The 16,438-nt window shown below is 50.5% G+C and overlaps 1 protein-coding gene across 2 annotated transcripts in view; it reads right to left on the bottom strand.

The window, feature by feature from the left end:
• HCN4 (hyperpolarization activated cyclic nucleotide gated potassium channel 4) overlaps positions 1-10,079 on the bottom strand; it is a 96,448-nt gene extending 86,369 nt beyond the window's left edge. For both annotated transcript variants that reach the window (XM_080656994.1, XM_080656993.1), the window contains exon 1: positions 9,118-10,079. In XM_080656994.1, coding sequence (XP_080513120.1) covers positions 9,118-9,890 — 773 coding nt within the window. In that variant the 5' untranslated portion in view covers positions 9,891-10,079. The remainder of the gene's footprint in view (positions 1-9,117) is intronic.
• Positions 10,080-16,438: the final 6,359 nt, after the last annotated feature.

The raw sequence follows: 16,438 nt of genomic DNA, 5'->3' as shown, positions 1-16,438 counted from the left end.
AAAGAGTAATATGCAGATTGACTATCACTCCAACACACAAGATGGCTGCCCCCATGTGGTCAAAGATCCTGCCCCCATGTGGACACAAGATGGCCACCACAAGATGGCCAGCAGGGGAGGGCAGTTGGGAGGGACCAGGCCTGCAAGGGAGGGCAGTTGTGGGCGATCAAGCGTGCAGGAGAGGGCAGTTAGGGGTGACCCAGCCGGCAGAGGAGGGAAGTTGGGGGTGACTGGGTCTGCAGGGAAGGGCAGTTGGGGGGTACCAGGCCTGCAGGGGAGGGCAATTGGGGGGTACCAGGCCTGCAGGGGAGGGCAGTTAGGGGTGACCAGGCTTGCAGGGGAGAGCAGTTGGGGGGGACCAGGCCTGCAAGGGAGGGAAGTTGGGGGGGAACAGGCCTGCAGGGGAGGGCAGTTAGGGGTGACCAGGCTTGCAGGGGAGAGCAGTTGGGGGGGACCAGGCCTGCAAGGGAGGGCAGTTAGGGGTGACCAGGCCTGCAGGGGAGGGCAGTTAGGGGTGACCAGGCTGGCAGGGGAGGGCAGTTAGTAGTGACCAGGCCTGCAGGGGAGGGCAGTTAGGGGCAAACAGGCTGGCAGGGGAGCAGTTAGGCATCCATCAGGCTGGCAGGGAAGTGGTTAGGGGGTGATCAGGCTGGCAGGCAGAAGCAGTTAGGGGCAATCAAGAAGGCAGGCAGGCGAGCAGTTGGGAGCCAGCAGTCCTGGATTGTGATAGGGATGTCTGACTGCCTGTTTAGGCCCGATCCCGGGCAGTCAGACATCCCCTGAGGGGTCCCAGATTGGAGAGGGTGCAGGCTGGGCTGAGGGACAACCCCCCCCACCGTGCACGAATTTTGTGCACTGGGCCTCTAGTCTATATATATATGCTAATATGCTAAGTGTCCCTCCACCCATCTGACTGGTCACCATGATGTGCACTGACCACCAGGGGGCAGACACTCACCGCAGGAGTTGCCATGACGCACATTGGCCATTTACAGAGAAACAGCAGCGTGGACCTAGCGCCCACAAAGCAACACTCAGCTTCCCCCAAGTGGGACACAGGCCCCCCCCCCCCCCACCCCAGAGCGACAGCCCACCAAATCACAGCCAACGCTGCCATGGCACAAAATGCAATCCACAGCCCAGCCCAGCCTGGAAACAGTGGCTGTGAGCATCAGGTAATGACGTCATGCAGCAATGCCCAGCTTCCTCTTCCTAGTGACAGGCCATCTATAATAATAAAAGCGTAATATGATAATTAGACCAGACATCCTTCTGAACGACCTTCCAGAAAAAGATGGGGCTGCAAGGGAAGCCTGGGTCCCAGGTGCCAGAGGGAAGCCGGTGCCAGCAGCTGAGGGAATGAAGGCCTACTCTTGTATGAATTTCATGCTTTGGGCCTCTAGTGTACATATCTATAAAAGGCTAATATGCTAGGTGTCTTTCCGGGTGATGATGTCACGTAGCAACATCCGGCTTCCTCTCCCTAGTGACTAGCCTCCTTGCAGTTTCTTCAGCCCATGAACATGACTTGCTTTATAGCCAGGTGCAAACACTTCACACTGTAACCAAATGTCTGTGAAGCATTTTCATGTGCCTCATCTCATTTGACCCTCACAGAAATCCTGGAGTAGGTAGATGGGAGACTCGGTGGAATCCTATTTTCTTTTCATTAGCTGGAAAATGGAGATTTAGAAAGCTTAGAAACCTGACCAAACTGAAAAGAAGGAAGAAATGGTGGACCTTGAAAATGACTTCAGGTTTTCTCACTGCGCAGAATATAGTCAAACACTGCTGCAGTTAAATATTTTACCCTTTGTTCTCCCTGTGTGATCTACAATAATAATCTGCTTCATGTTGATGTTTACTGCTGTTTTGCTGACAATTACCTGAAAGAGAAGTTGAGGTGCTTCACTGGGCTGGAAAAAGTTTAGCTACATCAGAAAGCAGGTCTAATTAAGCAAGTTTATTCTATACATACAAAAGGCTAAGTTGACTTGTGCATGCGCAATACATATAAAGCTCTCGCTGGTGCCAATCACACGCATGTTTCCATATGTCATTGTCAATCGTGAATTTGGTTGACACTTCTATTATAGAGAAAGGGCGAACAGCAATATTAAAATATTTCTTCTAATTAATTTCCTTTCAATGTGCATGAATTTGTGCACTGGGCCACTAGTTTATAAAATAAAGGCTTTAGGCCAGGAGCTTGTTAAGGCCTGTAGCTGGTATTCTAAGACCTGATATATTTCCCATGCCAGCTGAACCCCAGCTCCTCACAGCCCCTCCACACAGATATATGTGGTCAAACATTACCTGCAATGTTTTTAGTCTCAGGAGAATGTTTTATTGAACTACTTTAGTGATTTAACTTTTTAAAGCTAACCAAAAAAAAAAAGGAAGAGAAAAGAGGCATAAATATGATTTTAGAGTCCTAGAGGCCAGGTTCAAATGCCAGTTCTGGTTCTTTCTAGCTACATGATTTGGGGCAAATATTTTTTTCCCCATCAAAGCCTGTTTTCTTACCTGTAAATTGGGGACAATAGGACCTATTTTTCTGGATGCTATGGAAAGTAAATGAAATATGAGGTATAAAACTATTAGCACAGTCTGGCAACATGGTAGATGGCTCATAAATGGTGGTTACTGATCTGTGAACCCCCCTGCCCTTAGTCTCTATTGATTTGAGTCTAGGATTATAAACTCAGGCAGCTAAATGGGCATGAGTGACATTGTTGGGTGTGGGACAGGTAGGTTGTGGGCAACTGGAGAGCAGAAGCCAATTTAAAGAGGGCAGCCTCTAGTCTGCTCCAGCTCCCTACTGTGGGGTGGGAATGTGGGCCCAAAGTTGCCAGGGTTTCCAATTTTTCAAGAGAAACCCAAAAGCAAAATTTTTATGTTACATCTTTCCACTTTAAAACATTGTCTCAGATTTGTTATGACACATTATGCTGGCCAAACAGAACACATCTAGGCACTGTAGTTGGTCCATGGGATAAATGCTGCTTAGTAACCTCTGGCCTCAGTACACAGTGGTGGGGAGCTCACCACCTCTCTGTGCTGCCTCTCTCCCCCATTCTGGACAGGGGCTGATGGTAGGGAGTGATTCTGAGTGGCCTCCTAGGCTTTGGGATCACAGATTTCCAGGTCCCTGACAATGCTTTCTCAGTAAAGCCTGGCTAGCAGAGAACATCCTCTCTAAAGCCAAAGCAATGCCCCTGCCCTCCCCATGGCCTGCTCTGGCTGGGAAAGGTGGATTCTTCATCATCCCCTGGGCTCAAGCAAGATGGCCTGGCCAGCCTCAGTAGCCCTTCTATTAATTAGCAACTGGCAGTAGCAGCTTTGTAAGAGCCCTTGAGCCAAGAGGTATGTGTGCTGGAGCTGGCTGCTTCCTTAGTTTTATAACAAACCCCCCAGGGACTGGGGCTGAATTTTCTGCTGCAGAGAGAGTGGCAATTGCACAGGCCACTCAGGTTGTTATGACACTTGTCAGCCCCATCATCTGTATGTGGACTGGGTAGACCTTCTTCCAGGATGAGAGGTCAGAGAGAAGTAACCAATGAGCCCAGCCCACAGGGGAGTCTGCTAGGCATGTATGGGGCAGGGGAGGGTGGCATTAAGATTCAGACAATCCCCCACCACACCTTCACACCTTAAGGTGCCAAGGCAACTGCTCTTAGAGGATGCCTCTGTCCTCCCAGCCATCCAGTCGGAGCCACCTCACACTGGCTCTCCTCTCCCGGAACCTCTGGACTCTCACTGACAACATCTGTTCCTTTCGGGGAATCTCACTGCAGCACAGTAGTCACTGCACTCCCTGCCCCTTCTCCTCCTTAGAATGGGAAAGAAGCTGCCAAAGCAATGAGACAGGATGGATGAATGAGGGCCCTCTGGCCACCTGGCCTCCCCTTGTTCACTCCATCCTGACAGCCAGCATCCAAGGCCAGCAGGGTCCAAGCAGCCATGAAGGAATGGAGGAAGACTGTGAATCCGACACCCCAGGTTTGTAACCTACCTCTGTGGCTGAGGTCTGCTCAGCCAGTTCACAGAATTCACCCTGCTGTATTGGACACTGGAGGTCAAAGGGAGAAGACAGAGTGCCCTCAGGGAACTCAGTCAGGGAGCCCAGGCTAAGCACAAAACAAACACAGGGTCTGAACTTCAGTACTATAAACATGTTCTGGGCACCAGCAGCATTGCATCACCTGGGCGTTTATCAGAAATGCAGAATCTCAGCCCCCGCCCAAAACCTAATGAGTCAGAATCTGTATTGGTGGATTGGATGACATGACAGTGTGGGAAGCACGGCATTATAATAAACACAAAGCTCCATTCAAATGCCATGGAGGGAGAGGAATGATGGTGGTTGCAATGACCTGAGAAGGCATCCCAGAAGACCTGGGGTCCTAAAGCATGAGAGAGGAGAGAAGATGGACAGGCAGACAGCCCAGAATTGTGTGTGTGTAGGGGGGGAGTAGGCCACCTGCAATGGCTCGCAACAGCTAAGGGAGCAAATGGGGCATGGCTGGACAGGGGAGAGGCCCCTGCCTAATTACGTAGAAACCAGACCAGGGCCTGAAATCTTGCAACAGGGAGAGGCTGGAGTCCAGGCCTCCCACCCAGCAATGTAAGGGTCCTGACCCATGCGGTTTCTGTGCATTATCAGCATCCAGGGAGACCTCAGCCTGAGCATACCCTCTACTAACCACAGTCTTATCAGGTGGAGCACACCCTCATCACGAGAGAATCCTGCTGCCCACTGTGCCAGCCGACAGCACCGCCCAGGCAGCTCACCTTGGAATTCCACTCTGTACCAAGGTGCCCTTCCCCTTCCACTTGCACCACGGCCTGCAGCACTTTCAGCCTGGCTTTCTGCACTGATAGCAGAAGCTGCATTTCTGGGCAATGGCCCTGGAAGGTCTACTCTAGGAGGGGCCGCAGAACCACCCCCCCAGCCCCAGAGTCAAAGCTGCTGCCTTCTGCCTCACTAACTCCTACCTGAACAGTCCTTCCCATGGTTGAAAGGGAGAGGTATAGGTGTGGGACTGAAGAGACAGAACTGAAACTAGTTCCCAAGCAGAGCACCTTTTCTTCTTCAGACATCGAACTGTGTTTTCGTTTCCTCCCATTGCTGGCAATGGGAGGCCCAAGCCTCAGATTACAGAGGGCACCAGGAAAGCCAGCTTTAGGAGGCTAGCACCTGCTCCTACCAGGCCAGAACTCTCTTCTGGGATGGCCTAGACTAGAGTGAGGTTCACAACCTAGATGGTCTTCAACTTAGGGGGTCCACAGATCCCAGAAATTGAGTGTGATATTGTGTGTCTGGATGCACATTTATCTTTCTGGATAGAGACTGTGATTTCCAACAGGTTCTCAGTTAGGCCTCTGATTCAGGTTCAGAACAACTCGCTTGAGCCAAGGACAGAGGCCCATCTAGTCTGCCCAGGAGTAAGGAAAGAAAGCAGTGTGGACAGGGGCTGTGTGGCTCACCACAGCATCACTGCTCTCTTGACAGCGCGCTGAGCTTCTCACCTCTACGAGTGACCACAGTTGTACAATTTGTGTCTGACATGATAACAGGCAATGGGATTCCCATTTTCCTAGGTGAAAACTGAGACTCGGACAAGGCTCATAACCTGAGCAGGGCCCCATAGCAGACAGGAATGAGCAGCTGATGTGAGGTGGGCAATGGCAGTGTGTAGGGCCAGTTATCAGCACAGGAGGCCATTGGCCCAGCTTCCATGATTTTGGGGCCCAGTTGTTCTTCCTCAAGAAAAGGACCCTCTCTTCCCTTTCTTTCTTTTCCCTTTCCTTCCATTCCCTTCCTCACAGCTTCAGAAGGCTCAGGCTAGCAGAGGGAGGGGGCAGAGGGATGAGAAAGGCCAAGCTTGCCTGTCTCTATTCTCAAGGCCAAGATAGAGCTTGGAGCACAGGAGTAGCCCCAGAACTGACATCCCACATAAGGACTTCCCTGCCAGTCCCATGTCAACCCACAAATTCTCAGACACCTGCTCAGACATCTAGATATACACACCCCTAGGCCTACAATCCCCCACCTCTCCCTCCATCCCCCCAAAGCCTCACCCTTGAAAGCCTGACCAACTTCTGGGAATACAACCAGGTACATCTTCACATGGGGTTCCCAATCCTTTTCTCTCCTCTTGGAAAAACCAGATCATGGAGATGCTATGTTTTATTTATTCTAGGTTCCCACTGCCAAGCCCAACTTCCAGGACATGGCTCATGTGGAAGGAAGGACCTGCCCAGGACCCAAGAACCCAACCTACCTTGGGCGGGAGCCTGGGACAATGCCCTGAGGGGCTGTGTGTCCTGGCCTCTTCCCTTACCAAACCTTATATACAAGTTTCAAAAGGCAAGTGAGTAGTAGAAGAGGAGGGAAGGGGAGGCTAGACAAGCCTTAGGAGCCTGGAGGTGTCATGGGAGTAGCCAGGGCATGGTGTGTGGAGGTGGGGGTAGGGGGTGAGCAGAAGCAGAGGTAGCCAAGAAAAGCCTATCATTGAACATGGCCAATAAATATGTGGGTCTCTCAGAGCACAGCCCACTCTCCAGCCCTTAGAAAAGGCACCAACCTTTTCCCCCCAGGAATAGATGTCGGAAGCAGTCCATGACAGCAAGTTCTGAACTCCAAACCACACATTCAATCTATCATGGTTTGCTAGCGATTCTTTATTAAACCAATGCTGCTGGATCAATGCATCCTGCCCATCAAAATGATGAATAAATCCTCAACTGGCCCAAGCAATGCTTGCAGAAGTTCTTGTAAAGCCTGAGCTAGGCAATGGGATTAGCACCATATAGAGGCCCAAGGCTAGTGGCTGAAACTTGAGGGCTGAGGCTTGGGGCGCTGGGTTAGGGGCAGTGGGTGAGGTTGGGTTGAGTGTTGCAGTTCCTAAGCTTAAAGATTTAGCTAGGTCTTTGCCTCTTGGACCTGCTTAAAATGACATCAACTGCTCTGGCCTAGTGACAGGAGAGGCCTGACCACTGCTCCTTCAGAAGCTCACACAAATGGTCTTTCTTAGATTTCTGTCCTCTCACCCCCCTCTACCCCCAGCAGCAGACAACTACCAGGCTGAACACAGAGGATGTGTTCTTCCAGCTACTGGTCCCTGTTGCTTATTGGACAAATCCAAATTCAAAGCCCAGTCTGACTTTTTACTGTTGTCCATTTTTCAATCTTGCTGCATCCACCCCTCCCTAACCCCATCAACCTCCCCTCCACCATGTCCCAGGCAGCCTGCAGATAGTGGAAGATTCTGCAGCAGTGGACTGCAATAGACATGCTAAGATGGGTAGAGGAAGATCAGGAAGGCTCCCATTGATGCAGTCAACCCAGTCCTAGTTCTACACCATCCAGGATAAGGAGAGATTGGGAAGGCACAGCCCAATGCCCAAATGTTCAATCAATGCCTATTGTTGATGAAGGACAGGTGTGCCTGGAGTTGGTCCCTCACAGTCCCCAACTCCAGGATGGTGATGAGAACCCTGAACAGAGGCTTTCAGACAACAAAGAGGGTGGAGAGCTGAGCAAGGGAAGGGAGGGCCCCTCAACAATCTCAACTGGTTGATACTGGCACAGCTTACCTCCAACCACCACCAGGGAGTTCAGAGGGAAGAGGAGAAACCCAGGACACCCAGGGGACTGCCTACTCCTCCCTAGCTCAGGCTGCAGTCCTTGAGTCCCAGTACTGACCAGAGGGGAGGCCACACTTTAGGAAGCTGGCACTGGGAACCAGCCACAATTCCTGACGGGAGGGCTCACATTTGTTCACGTAATGTGAAGATCTTCTGGAAATGGGAACTTTGGACAATAAGGTTTGGAAGAGTAGTCCTTCAAAAAATAAATAAATAAAATTTTAAAAGAAAAAAGAGGGGAGAGGCCTTCTGGTCACCACCTATTTTAAGTGTTACCTGACTGGTCATTCCCAGCATGAGAAATCTCTCTCATTGGATGGAAATGGCTTTGTTCTCATAACAAATCTACCTTCCCTGGAGTTTGCAAAGAGGGCTCTGAGTTGACAAAATGCTCATTTATAGTGGTAGACAAGCAGGATAGGCAAGTAAGAGAGCTCAATATGGGGCAGGGCTCAGAGAGAGAGAGAATGCATCAAACCCAGCTCAAAAGGGTGGCTGTTTTTTAAGACCCTCACTTTAATCCTGTGTATCAAGAAAGCCCAAGGGAGCACTGGAGACCCAAGACCTTGATTGAGGTAGGGGAATCCCTGATTTCAACTTCAGAGACAATCACCAATCTCTCTTTTTGCACAGGCCCAGAGTGGTATCTGCTGTGCAATGGCATCTGACTCAGATAATGGAGGAGGGGGCAGGTCCCTCTCCTTGACTGGCAGTCACACCGTTTGTTTGGGGACCCACAGCTGACCCATGAAAGACCTAGCAGTTGCCGGAACTTGGACCACTGGAGTGAGGACGGTACACTGGATAAACTTGGGGTCACATGACAGCTGCTCATCAGTCAGGGTATAGGGCATCTTCACTGACCACTGTGAGCAAGGTCATCCTGTCCTGCCAGTCTGGATACCAGCTACCCAGGGTATCTACTCCTGGCCTACCACTTGGCATGAGGGACTGGGCCCAGAGTCAAGGTGGATGCAGAGGACTTTCATCCTGGGCATGAGGCCCCAGTGACCTCAGTCCTCCAGAGGTTCAGCTCTCCCTCCCCAGCTACAGCTCCCCAGGGTACCAGAGGCAGATATTAACAGCTTGGGGGTCAGCACCCAAGGAGATGGCCCAGCTGCCAAGAGGTCTGTCTCCCTTCATGGCCTTGTTCTTCAGGCTGAATGGACTGTCTCTAGGATGACCACTGTGACTCCGTGGTCCAGAAGAGATGTATGGATTAAGGTCAGGATCCGAACACCTTTTCAGCCAGCATTTAATGTTGCCAAGGTCTGCAGCCCAGAACACAGAGGAAAGTTCCCTGCACTGTGCAGGAAGGATACCTGGGGATGTCTTGGAGCCTAGAGGTGCCTCACTTCTCTTGGAGCTTCCAATGTGAGAAAGGAAAGTAAGTTAACTCTGCCTAAGAGATAGGGCCGAGAAGGAGCATGCCTGCCACAGCCCGGAGCACATGGGCTTCCTTACCTGAAGTCGCTGTAGGGGTGGATAATCCAAAACCCAGCTGACTTAACCCTCTCCTGCTCCCGCTCCACGGCTTTCTGGCTGCCAAACATCCTCAGGGAGAATTTGTTGACCCCGGGCTGGAGCATGGCCCCGAACTGGCGCTGCATGAAGCCGGCCTGGCCCAGGTGCACCTCGGCCTCGGGGAGGATCTGGTCGCCAGCGGCTGCGCGTCCCTCCACTTTGATAGCGGTGTCCACCGAAGGCTGCTCGCAGGAGGTGGAGGCTGACTGCGGCGACTGCTGGAGTGGCGGCGGAGAGGCTGAGGGCTTCGCCGAGGAGCAGGGGCGCTCAGGCTCGCCCGCCAGGCCCGGAGGCATCCTGTCCTCGCCCGGGGACGCGTCGCCCTCAGCAATGAGCCGCCTCTCCTCCGCGGAGTCATGTAAGTGCCCGTGACTGCTGCTGCCACCCGCTACGCCGCCGCCCCTGCTGCCCAGCGAGGCCAGGCTCCCGCAGAGGCGCCTACAGTCACCGTTCGTACTGGACTTGCCAGTACCACGGGCGGGCCCCTCGCCGTCCGCCGCCCCGAGGACCGCGCCTCGGGACTCGGTGCCGCCTGCGGCTACCAAGGGCGAGGGCAGGGGCCGCAGCCGGATGCTCCTGCGGCTGGGATCCTGGAGATCCCCAGCACCCTCCTCCTCTGCGTCCTCTTCCTCGTCCATAATCCACGCCTTGGCCCCCACCTGCTGCGGAAGGCTGTAAAGTCGCTTGCGCATGGACGGCGGTAGCTTGTCCATGGTGCCAGGGCCGGGGACCCGGCTGGGGGCACCGGCGCGGTGGACAGTCCAGGTCCGCCTGCCGGTCAGTCCGCCCGCGGGGACGCGTCCTTCGCCGCCGGCTCCGGACTGCCTCAGGCGCCCATACTCGGGCAGGCTGCGTGCCGCGGGGAGGTTCCCAGTCTGGCTCCTGGTCCCTGGGCTCGCCGAGCCGCTCCTCCTCCCGGGCCGGGCGCGGGAATCCCGAACTCCCTCCCTTCCTCCTGCGTTCTGGGGCGCGGCGCGCGGCCGGGCTCCAGGCGCCCCGCCCCGCGGGGAACAATGGGCGCCGGGAGAAGCGGCTCAGGAGCGCAGAGCGCACGACCTGCGCGCCTCCCGGGCGTGTGTCCCGCGGGCAGACGGGCTATTCGTCTGCCCCGCCGCCCGGGTTTTATGGCCAGCCACGCGCGAGCGTGCCTCGCCTCCTCTGGTCGAGCCCGGCTGGCCCATCCCAGGGTTCCCGCCGCAACCAAGCGGAGCCCAGCTGTCCACCCAGCTTACATCAGCGGCCGCCTTCCCCTGAGCGCCCTCCAGCAACACTCGGCTCCCGAGCCCCAGAATATTCATGAAGCCGCTGCAGCTCGCGGGTTGCCATAGGAGCGGCTCCCGCGGCCCGGCCGGCCTACCTGGGCTCCTTAAAGGGGCAGCGACGGAGGCAGGAGGCTGGGAGGTGGGCGGGGACCAGGGGCGGGTCTGGCTGGGGGCGCTAGGTGCACCCTCGCACTACCTTAGGGCCTGGAGTGAGAGACGTCCTTAATTCTAAACCCTTAATATGTTTCCTCGGTCAAGGGCTGGGAGCGCACCCCAAGTCTAAGGTTGCGATAGGAGTTGCCAATCCCCCCACCCCAGCGTTGAGTGGCGGGGTTTCCGCGGTCTTTCCTCCGAGCTTTGGGTTCACCTTTCTAGGTCGGCTTTGCTTCTCAGTTGAGTCTGAGACCCTCCTCGGGGGGAGGCGGGCCTGTGGTCTGGATTCGGAGTCCAGGGCCTTCCCTTAACGCGCCTGGAGAGGGGTTTCTGGGAAATGCGCTGCGTGGAGGCTGTTCCCGGGTTATTCTTGTGAGAGGCGGGAAGGGGGGGGGGGGGCGGGGGCGGGAGGAGGTAGGTCCGCCGGCTTCTCCCCTGCGGAGCTTTGCAGCATCCGGGCAAGGAGTGTGTGGGGGAAACTCCGGGACCCACGCACAGGGCGCGCGGGTGAGACCCAGCTCTTCGAGGTAAGACTTCGAGGAAATGCGCCTGCAAGTAACCACGGCTTCGGAGTCTGATACGAACGCACCTCTCCCGGAGTGGTTCCGATGCGGGTTTCTGAGGCCAGAGGCTACTAGCCCTCTGGAACTAGCTTTGCATCTCCTTCTCCCTGGGTTCTCATCCAGATAGTGACACCCCTCTGTGAACCAAAGCTAGGGGTGTTCCTGCTCCTAATCACAAGCAGCAGAACACAGACCCTCACTCCCTTTGAGTCTGCTCTCCTCTCCAAACCTTAGGCCAGCTGGCGGCCCTCTCTGTCCATATCACATACAGGGGTCCTCAAACTTTTTAAACAGGGGGCCAGTTCACTGTCCCTCAGACTGTTGGAGGGCTGGACTATAGTTTAAAAAAACAACTATGAACAAATTCCTATGCACACTGCGGGCCCGGGACGCGTCGGCTAAGCAGGACAGGCTGGGCGGTAGTTTGAGGACCCCTGATACAGTCTCCAGGCTGATGGACCAATCCCACCAGCTCAGCCAGAGATATAATACAGCTCTACTCTCCAACAACCTGACGGAGCCTGGCCCCTCCAGTCCACACAAGTTGGGCTGCCAGACCCCCTTTCCCTGACCTGGGGCCACCAACATGACCCAGGGGTTTCTCAGCTCCTCTCAGGGCAACATCCCAGAATTAGCTCAGAAATGGAGATGGAGCATTAGAAGGAAGGAGATGGCCAGGGAAGATTGAAATTTGGGTTAATGCTGAAGTGGACCTTCACCAAGATAGGAGGTAAGCAGTAAGATCCCCTAGCTCTGCCATCTCTCTGAAGAATAACATGAAGTTTTTCTTCAAAGGATTTTTTATTCTCATTTGTAGCCCATTTGTGACCATCTCTCCCACCCCATTCAGAGAAGAAAATTTGGAAGCAAGATGGAGGGGCGTGGGTAGCCTTTTCTGTTCTACCCATTGGATTACAGGACCTCCCATAGAGGGAGGGAGTGATGATATCACCATTAACTGGCATTTCAACTTTTGAGCAGCTCTGAGCTGACACTTCCCTGCATAAGATGCTGGGAGGCCTAATCCCTACACATCCTTGGGTCTCCTTGAGAAGGAGTGTTCTTAATCAGCTGTGAGCCCTGCCTGCCCTTGTATGCCAGGCACATAGGGATACTTCCATTTAACTCACTTCTGTGGGCTTCTGTGTCCAGCAGGGAGCTAGTCTGCCCTACCCCAACTTTAGAAAGTCAGCCCAAACAGGCTTCCCAGTGACCCATAGTAGGGGCATCCCCTTCTCGAAGAACCTTCTTCTGGACATCGAAGTGTTGGTCATGTCCTTGCTTTGGGCCCCCATGGCCCATGAGTTCCTGTCAACCTGAGCACTTATTATACAGTGCACTCTGTGTCCTCTTCAGGACTGAGCTCCCCAAGGATAAGACAGTTCCAACTCATTTCAGGGACCTCAGCACTAACAGAAGGGTGGGCAGAGAGCAGGATCAATAAATGTCAACTCTATGCATGAGTAGAGGGACCCTGGAAGTTAGCTAATGCCATTGAAGGGGATCCTCGAAGGAGATAGAGGATATGATCAAGGTTCTGCTGCCACAGGTTGACCAAGGGTCAGAGCCCCTTAACTCCTCCTCCTATAGCACCTCACCTACCCTCAGTTTGGTCAGCACTACCCATTCAGGACCACCCTTGGGTACAGAAATGACCACTAGATAAAATAGGCACACAGTACCCCCTGATGAAACCTGGCCTCTCCTTGTCTCTGTGTGAAAACCCTAATAGAGGACAGCAGTGGCATGCCAGCAGTCTGGGAACAGGGAAGGAGGTCTTACCCTGATGGGCTCTAAGTTGTGGGGAATCTAGACTATCTACACTCAGGAAAGAGGAGAAACTCAAGACAGGAAAGAAGTGGGTACTAAATCATGCCTCACCCTATGAGAGATTTGAGAAGGGGGACCTTGCTGAATTTGGGGTAGCTATGGAGGCTTCCTAGAAGAAGAGGTCATATTTGGAGAGAGATGTGTATCCAGCACTTCATTTGTTAAACTACATGAAATTGTGTGGGCCAAATATGGCCACACTTTTATAATTTCTCATGGCTCTACCTAACATTCTTTTTTAAAAATAATAATTCTTTACTGTTGAAAGTATTACATATGTCCCCCTTTATCCCCCATTGACCCCCTCTAGCCCACCCCCACTCTACCCCCCAACCCCTGCCCCAGGCCTTCAGCACCCTATTATCTGTGTCCATGGGTTATGCATATATACATATAAGGTTTTGGTTGATTAAACCCCACCCACCCACCATCGCCCGCCTTGCCTTTGAGATTCTGCACTCTGTTCCATGCTTCCATGTCTCTGGCTTCACTCTGTTCATCAGTTTATTTTGTTACATATATTCCACATATGAGTGAGATCATGTGATATTTGTTTCTCTGACTGACTTATTTCATTTAACATGATACTATCTAGGTCCCTCCATGCTGTCTCAAAGAGTAAGAGATTCTTTTACTGCTGTGTAGTATTCCACAGTATAAATGTACCACAGTTTTTTAATCCACTAATCTACCGAAGGGCACTTGGGCTGTTTTAGGTCTTAGCTATTGTAAATTGTTGCCATGAACATAGGGGTGCATAGATGCTTTCTGGCAGGTGTTTTGGGTTTCTTAGGATATAGTCCTAGAAGTGCGATCACTGGGTCAAATGGCAGTTCCATATTTAATTTTTTGAGGAAACTCCGTACTGTTTCCCATAATGGCTGCACCAGTCTGCATTCCCACCAGCAGTGTACCAGGGTTCCCTTTTCTCCACATCCTCACCAGCACTTGTCATTTGTTGATTTGTTGATGGTAGCCATTATGATAATGCTACCTCATTGTCGTTTTGACTAGCATGTCTCAGATGATTAGTGACTTTGAGCATTTTTTCATATGTCTCTTATCCATCTGTGTGTCCTCTTTGGAGAAGTATCTATTTAGGTCCTTTTACCCATTTTTAAATTGGATTGTTTATCTTCCTTTTGTTAAGTTGTATGAGTTCCTTATATATTTTGGATATTAACCCTTTATCAGATTATCAGTGCCAAATATGTTCTCCCATACATTTCATTTTGTTGATGGTTTCTTTTGCTGTGCAGAAGCTTTTTATTTTGATGTAGTCCCATTTGTTTATTTTCTCCTTAGTTTCCTTTGCCGTAGGAGATGTATCTATAAACACATTGCTACAAGAGATGTCTGAGATTTTGCTGCCTATGATTTCTTCTAGGATTTTTATGGTTTCAAGACTTACATTTAAGTCTTTTACTAGTATCCATTTTGAGTCTATTTTTGTGTATGGTGTAAATTGGTGGTCTAGTTTCATTTTTTTGCATCTATCGGTCCAGTTTTCCCAATACCATTTATTGAAGAGACTCTCTTGACTCCATTGTATGCCCATGCCTCCTTTGTCAAATATTATTTGAGCATAATTTCTTGGGTCCATTTCTGGGTTCTCTGCTTTGTTCCAGTGATCTATATGCCTGTTCTTGTGCCAGTACCAGGCTGTTTTTGTTATGGTGGCTTTGTAGTATAACTTGATATCTGGTACTGTGATTCCTCCAACTTTGTTTTTCTTTCTCAAGATTGCTGCAGCTATTCGGGGGTTTTGTTGTTTGTTTGTTTGTTTTGTTTTTGTTTTTGTTTTTGTTTCCGTATAATATTTTGGATTATTTGTTCTATCTCTGTGAAATATGCTGTTTGTATTTTAATAGGGATTGCATTGAATCTGTAGATTGCCTTGGATAATATGGACATTTTAATGATGTTGATTCTACCAATCCATGAATAAATTCTTCCACTTGTTTATATCTTCTTCTATTTCTTTTTTCAGCGTCCTGTAGCTTTCCGTGTACAGGTCTTTTGCCTCCTTGGTTAAGATTATTCCTAAGTATCTTACTTTTTTGTTGCAATGGTAAATGGGATTGTCTGTTTATTTTCTCTTTCTGAGAATTCATTATTGGTGTATAAAAAAGCCATCGATTTTTGGATGTTGATTTTGTATCCTGCTACATTGCCATATTCATTTATTAAATCTAGTAGTTTTTTGGTGGAGTCTTTGGGGTTTTCTGTGTACAATATCATGTCATCTGCAAATAATGAGAGGTGTACTTCCTTCTTTTCAATTTAGATGCCTTTTATTTTTTCTTCTTGTCTGATCACTCTGGCTCGGATTTCCAGTACTGTGTTGAATAGGAGTGGTGAAAGTGGACATCCCTGTCTTGTTCCTGTTTTTAGGAGAAATGGTTTTAGTTTTTGCCCATTGAGTATGATGTTGGCTGTAGGTTTGTCATATATGGCCTTTATCAAGTTGAGATATGCTCCCTCTATTCTGACTTTGCTGAGAGTCTTTATCAAAAATGGGTGTTGGTTTTTGGCAAATGCTTTTTCTGCATCTATTGATATGACCATGTGATTTTTGTCTTGCAATTTGTTTATGTGATGTACCACATTTATTGATTTGCGAATATTGTACCAGCCTTTCATCCCTGGAATAAATCCCACTTGCTCATGGTGTATGATCTTTTTAATATATTGCTGGATGCAATTTACTAATATTTTGTTGAGGATTTTGGAACCTATGTACAGGTATATTGGCCTGTAATTCTATTTCTTTGTAGTGTCTTTATCTGATTTTTATCATTAGGATAATGCTGGCCTCATAAAAAGAGTTTGGAAGTGTTCCTTCCTCTTGGATTTTCTGAAATAGTTAGTATAGATGTTAGTTCTTCTTTGAGTGTTTGAAAAAGCTTCCCTATGAAGCCATCCGGACCTGGGCTTTTGTTTGCTGGGAGTTTTTTTTTATTTTATTTTATTACTGCTTCTATTTCATCCATTGTTATTGGCCTATTCAGGTTTTCTGATTCCTCCTGATTCAGTTTTGGGAGATTGTTTTTTTCTAGGAATTTTCCATTTCATTCACATTGTCCAGCTTGCTGGCAAGTAGTTCTTCATAGTATTTTCTTACAGTCCTTTGTATATCTGTGATGTCATTGGTTACTTCTCCACTTTTGTTTCATTCTTACTCCCTTCTGTAAGCAAGAGAACCAAAGCACAGAGAGATTAAGTAACTTGACAAATGTCCCACTGCAAGAAAATGATGGAGCTGGAACTTCATACAAAAGTTCTTCAGGCCTGGCTCTCCTCTGTTGCCCAGCTAACACACCCAGGTGGGGTGGGAGTAGGCACTGGTGAGGGAGGGAGAGGCGGTTCAGAGTATGGCATGGCTAAAGCAGAAAGAAGGTAGAGAATGGAGTCTCCCTGTTCTGTGTTCTCCCCATTGCCCCACGCAGGTCT

This window comes from Plecotus auritus (genome assembly GCF_963455305.1).
Source record: "Plecotus auritus genome assembly, chromosome: 1".
NCBI classification, from domain to species: domain Eukaryota; kingdom Metazoa; phylum Chordata; class Mammalia; order Chiroptera; family Vespertilionidae; genus Plecotus; species Plecotus auritus.
The sequence above is the reverse complement of the archived record's forward strand: the minus strand, read 5'-3'. Positions and strand labels throughout refer to the sequence as shown.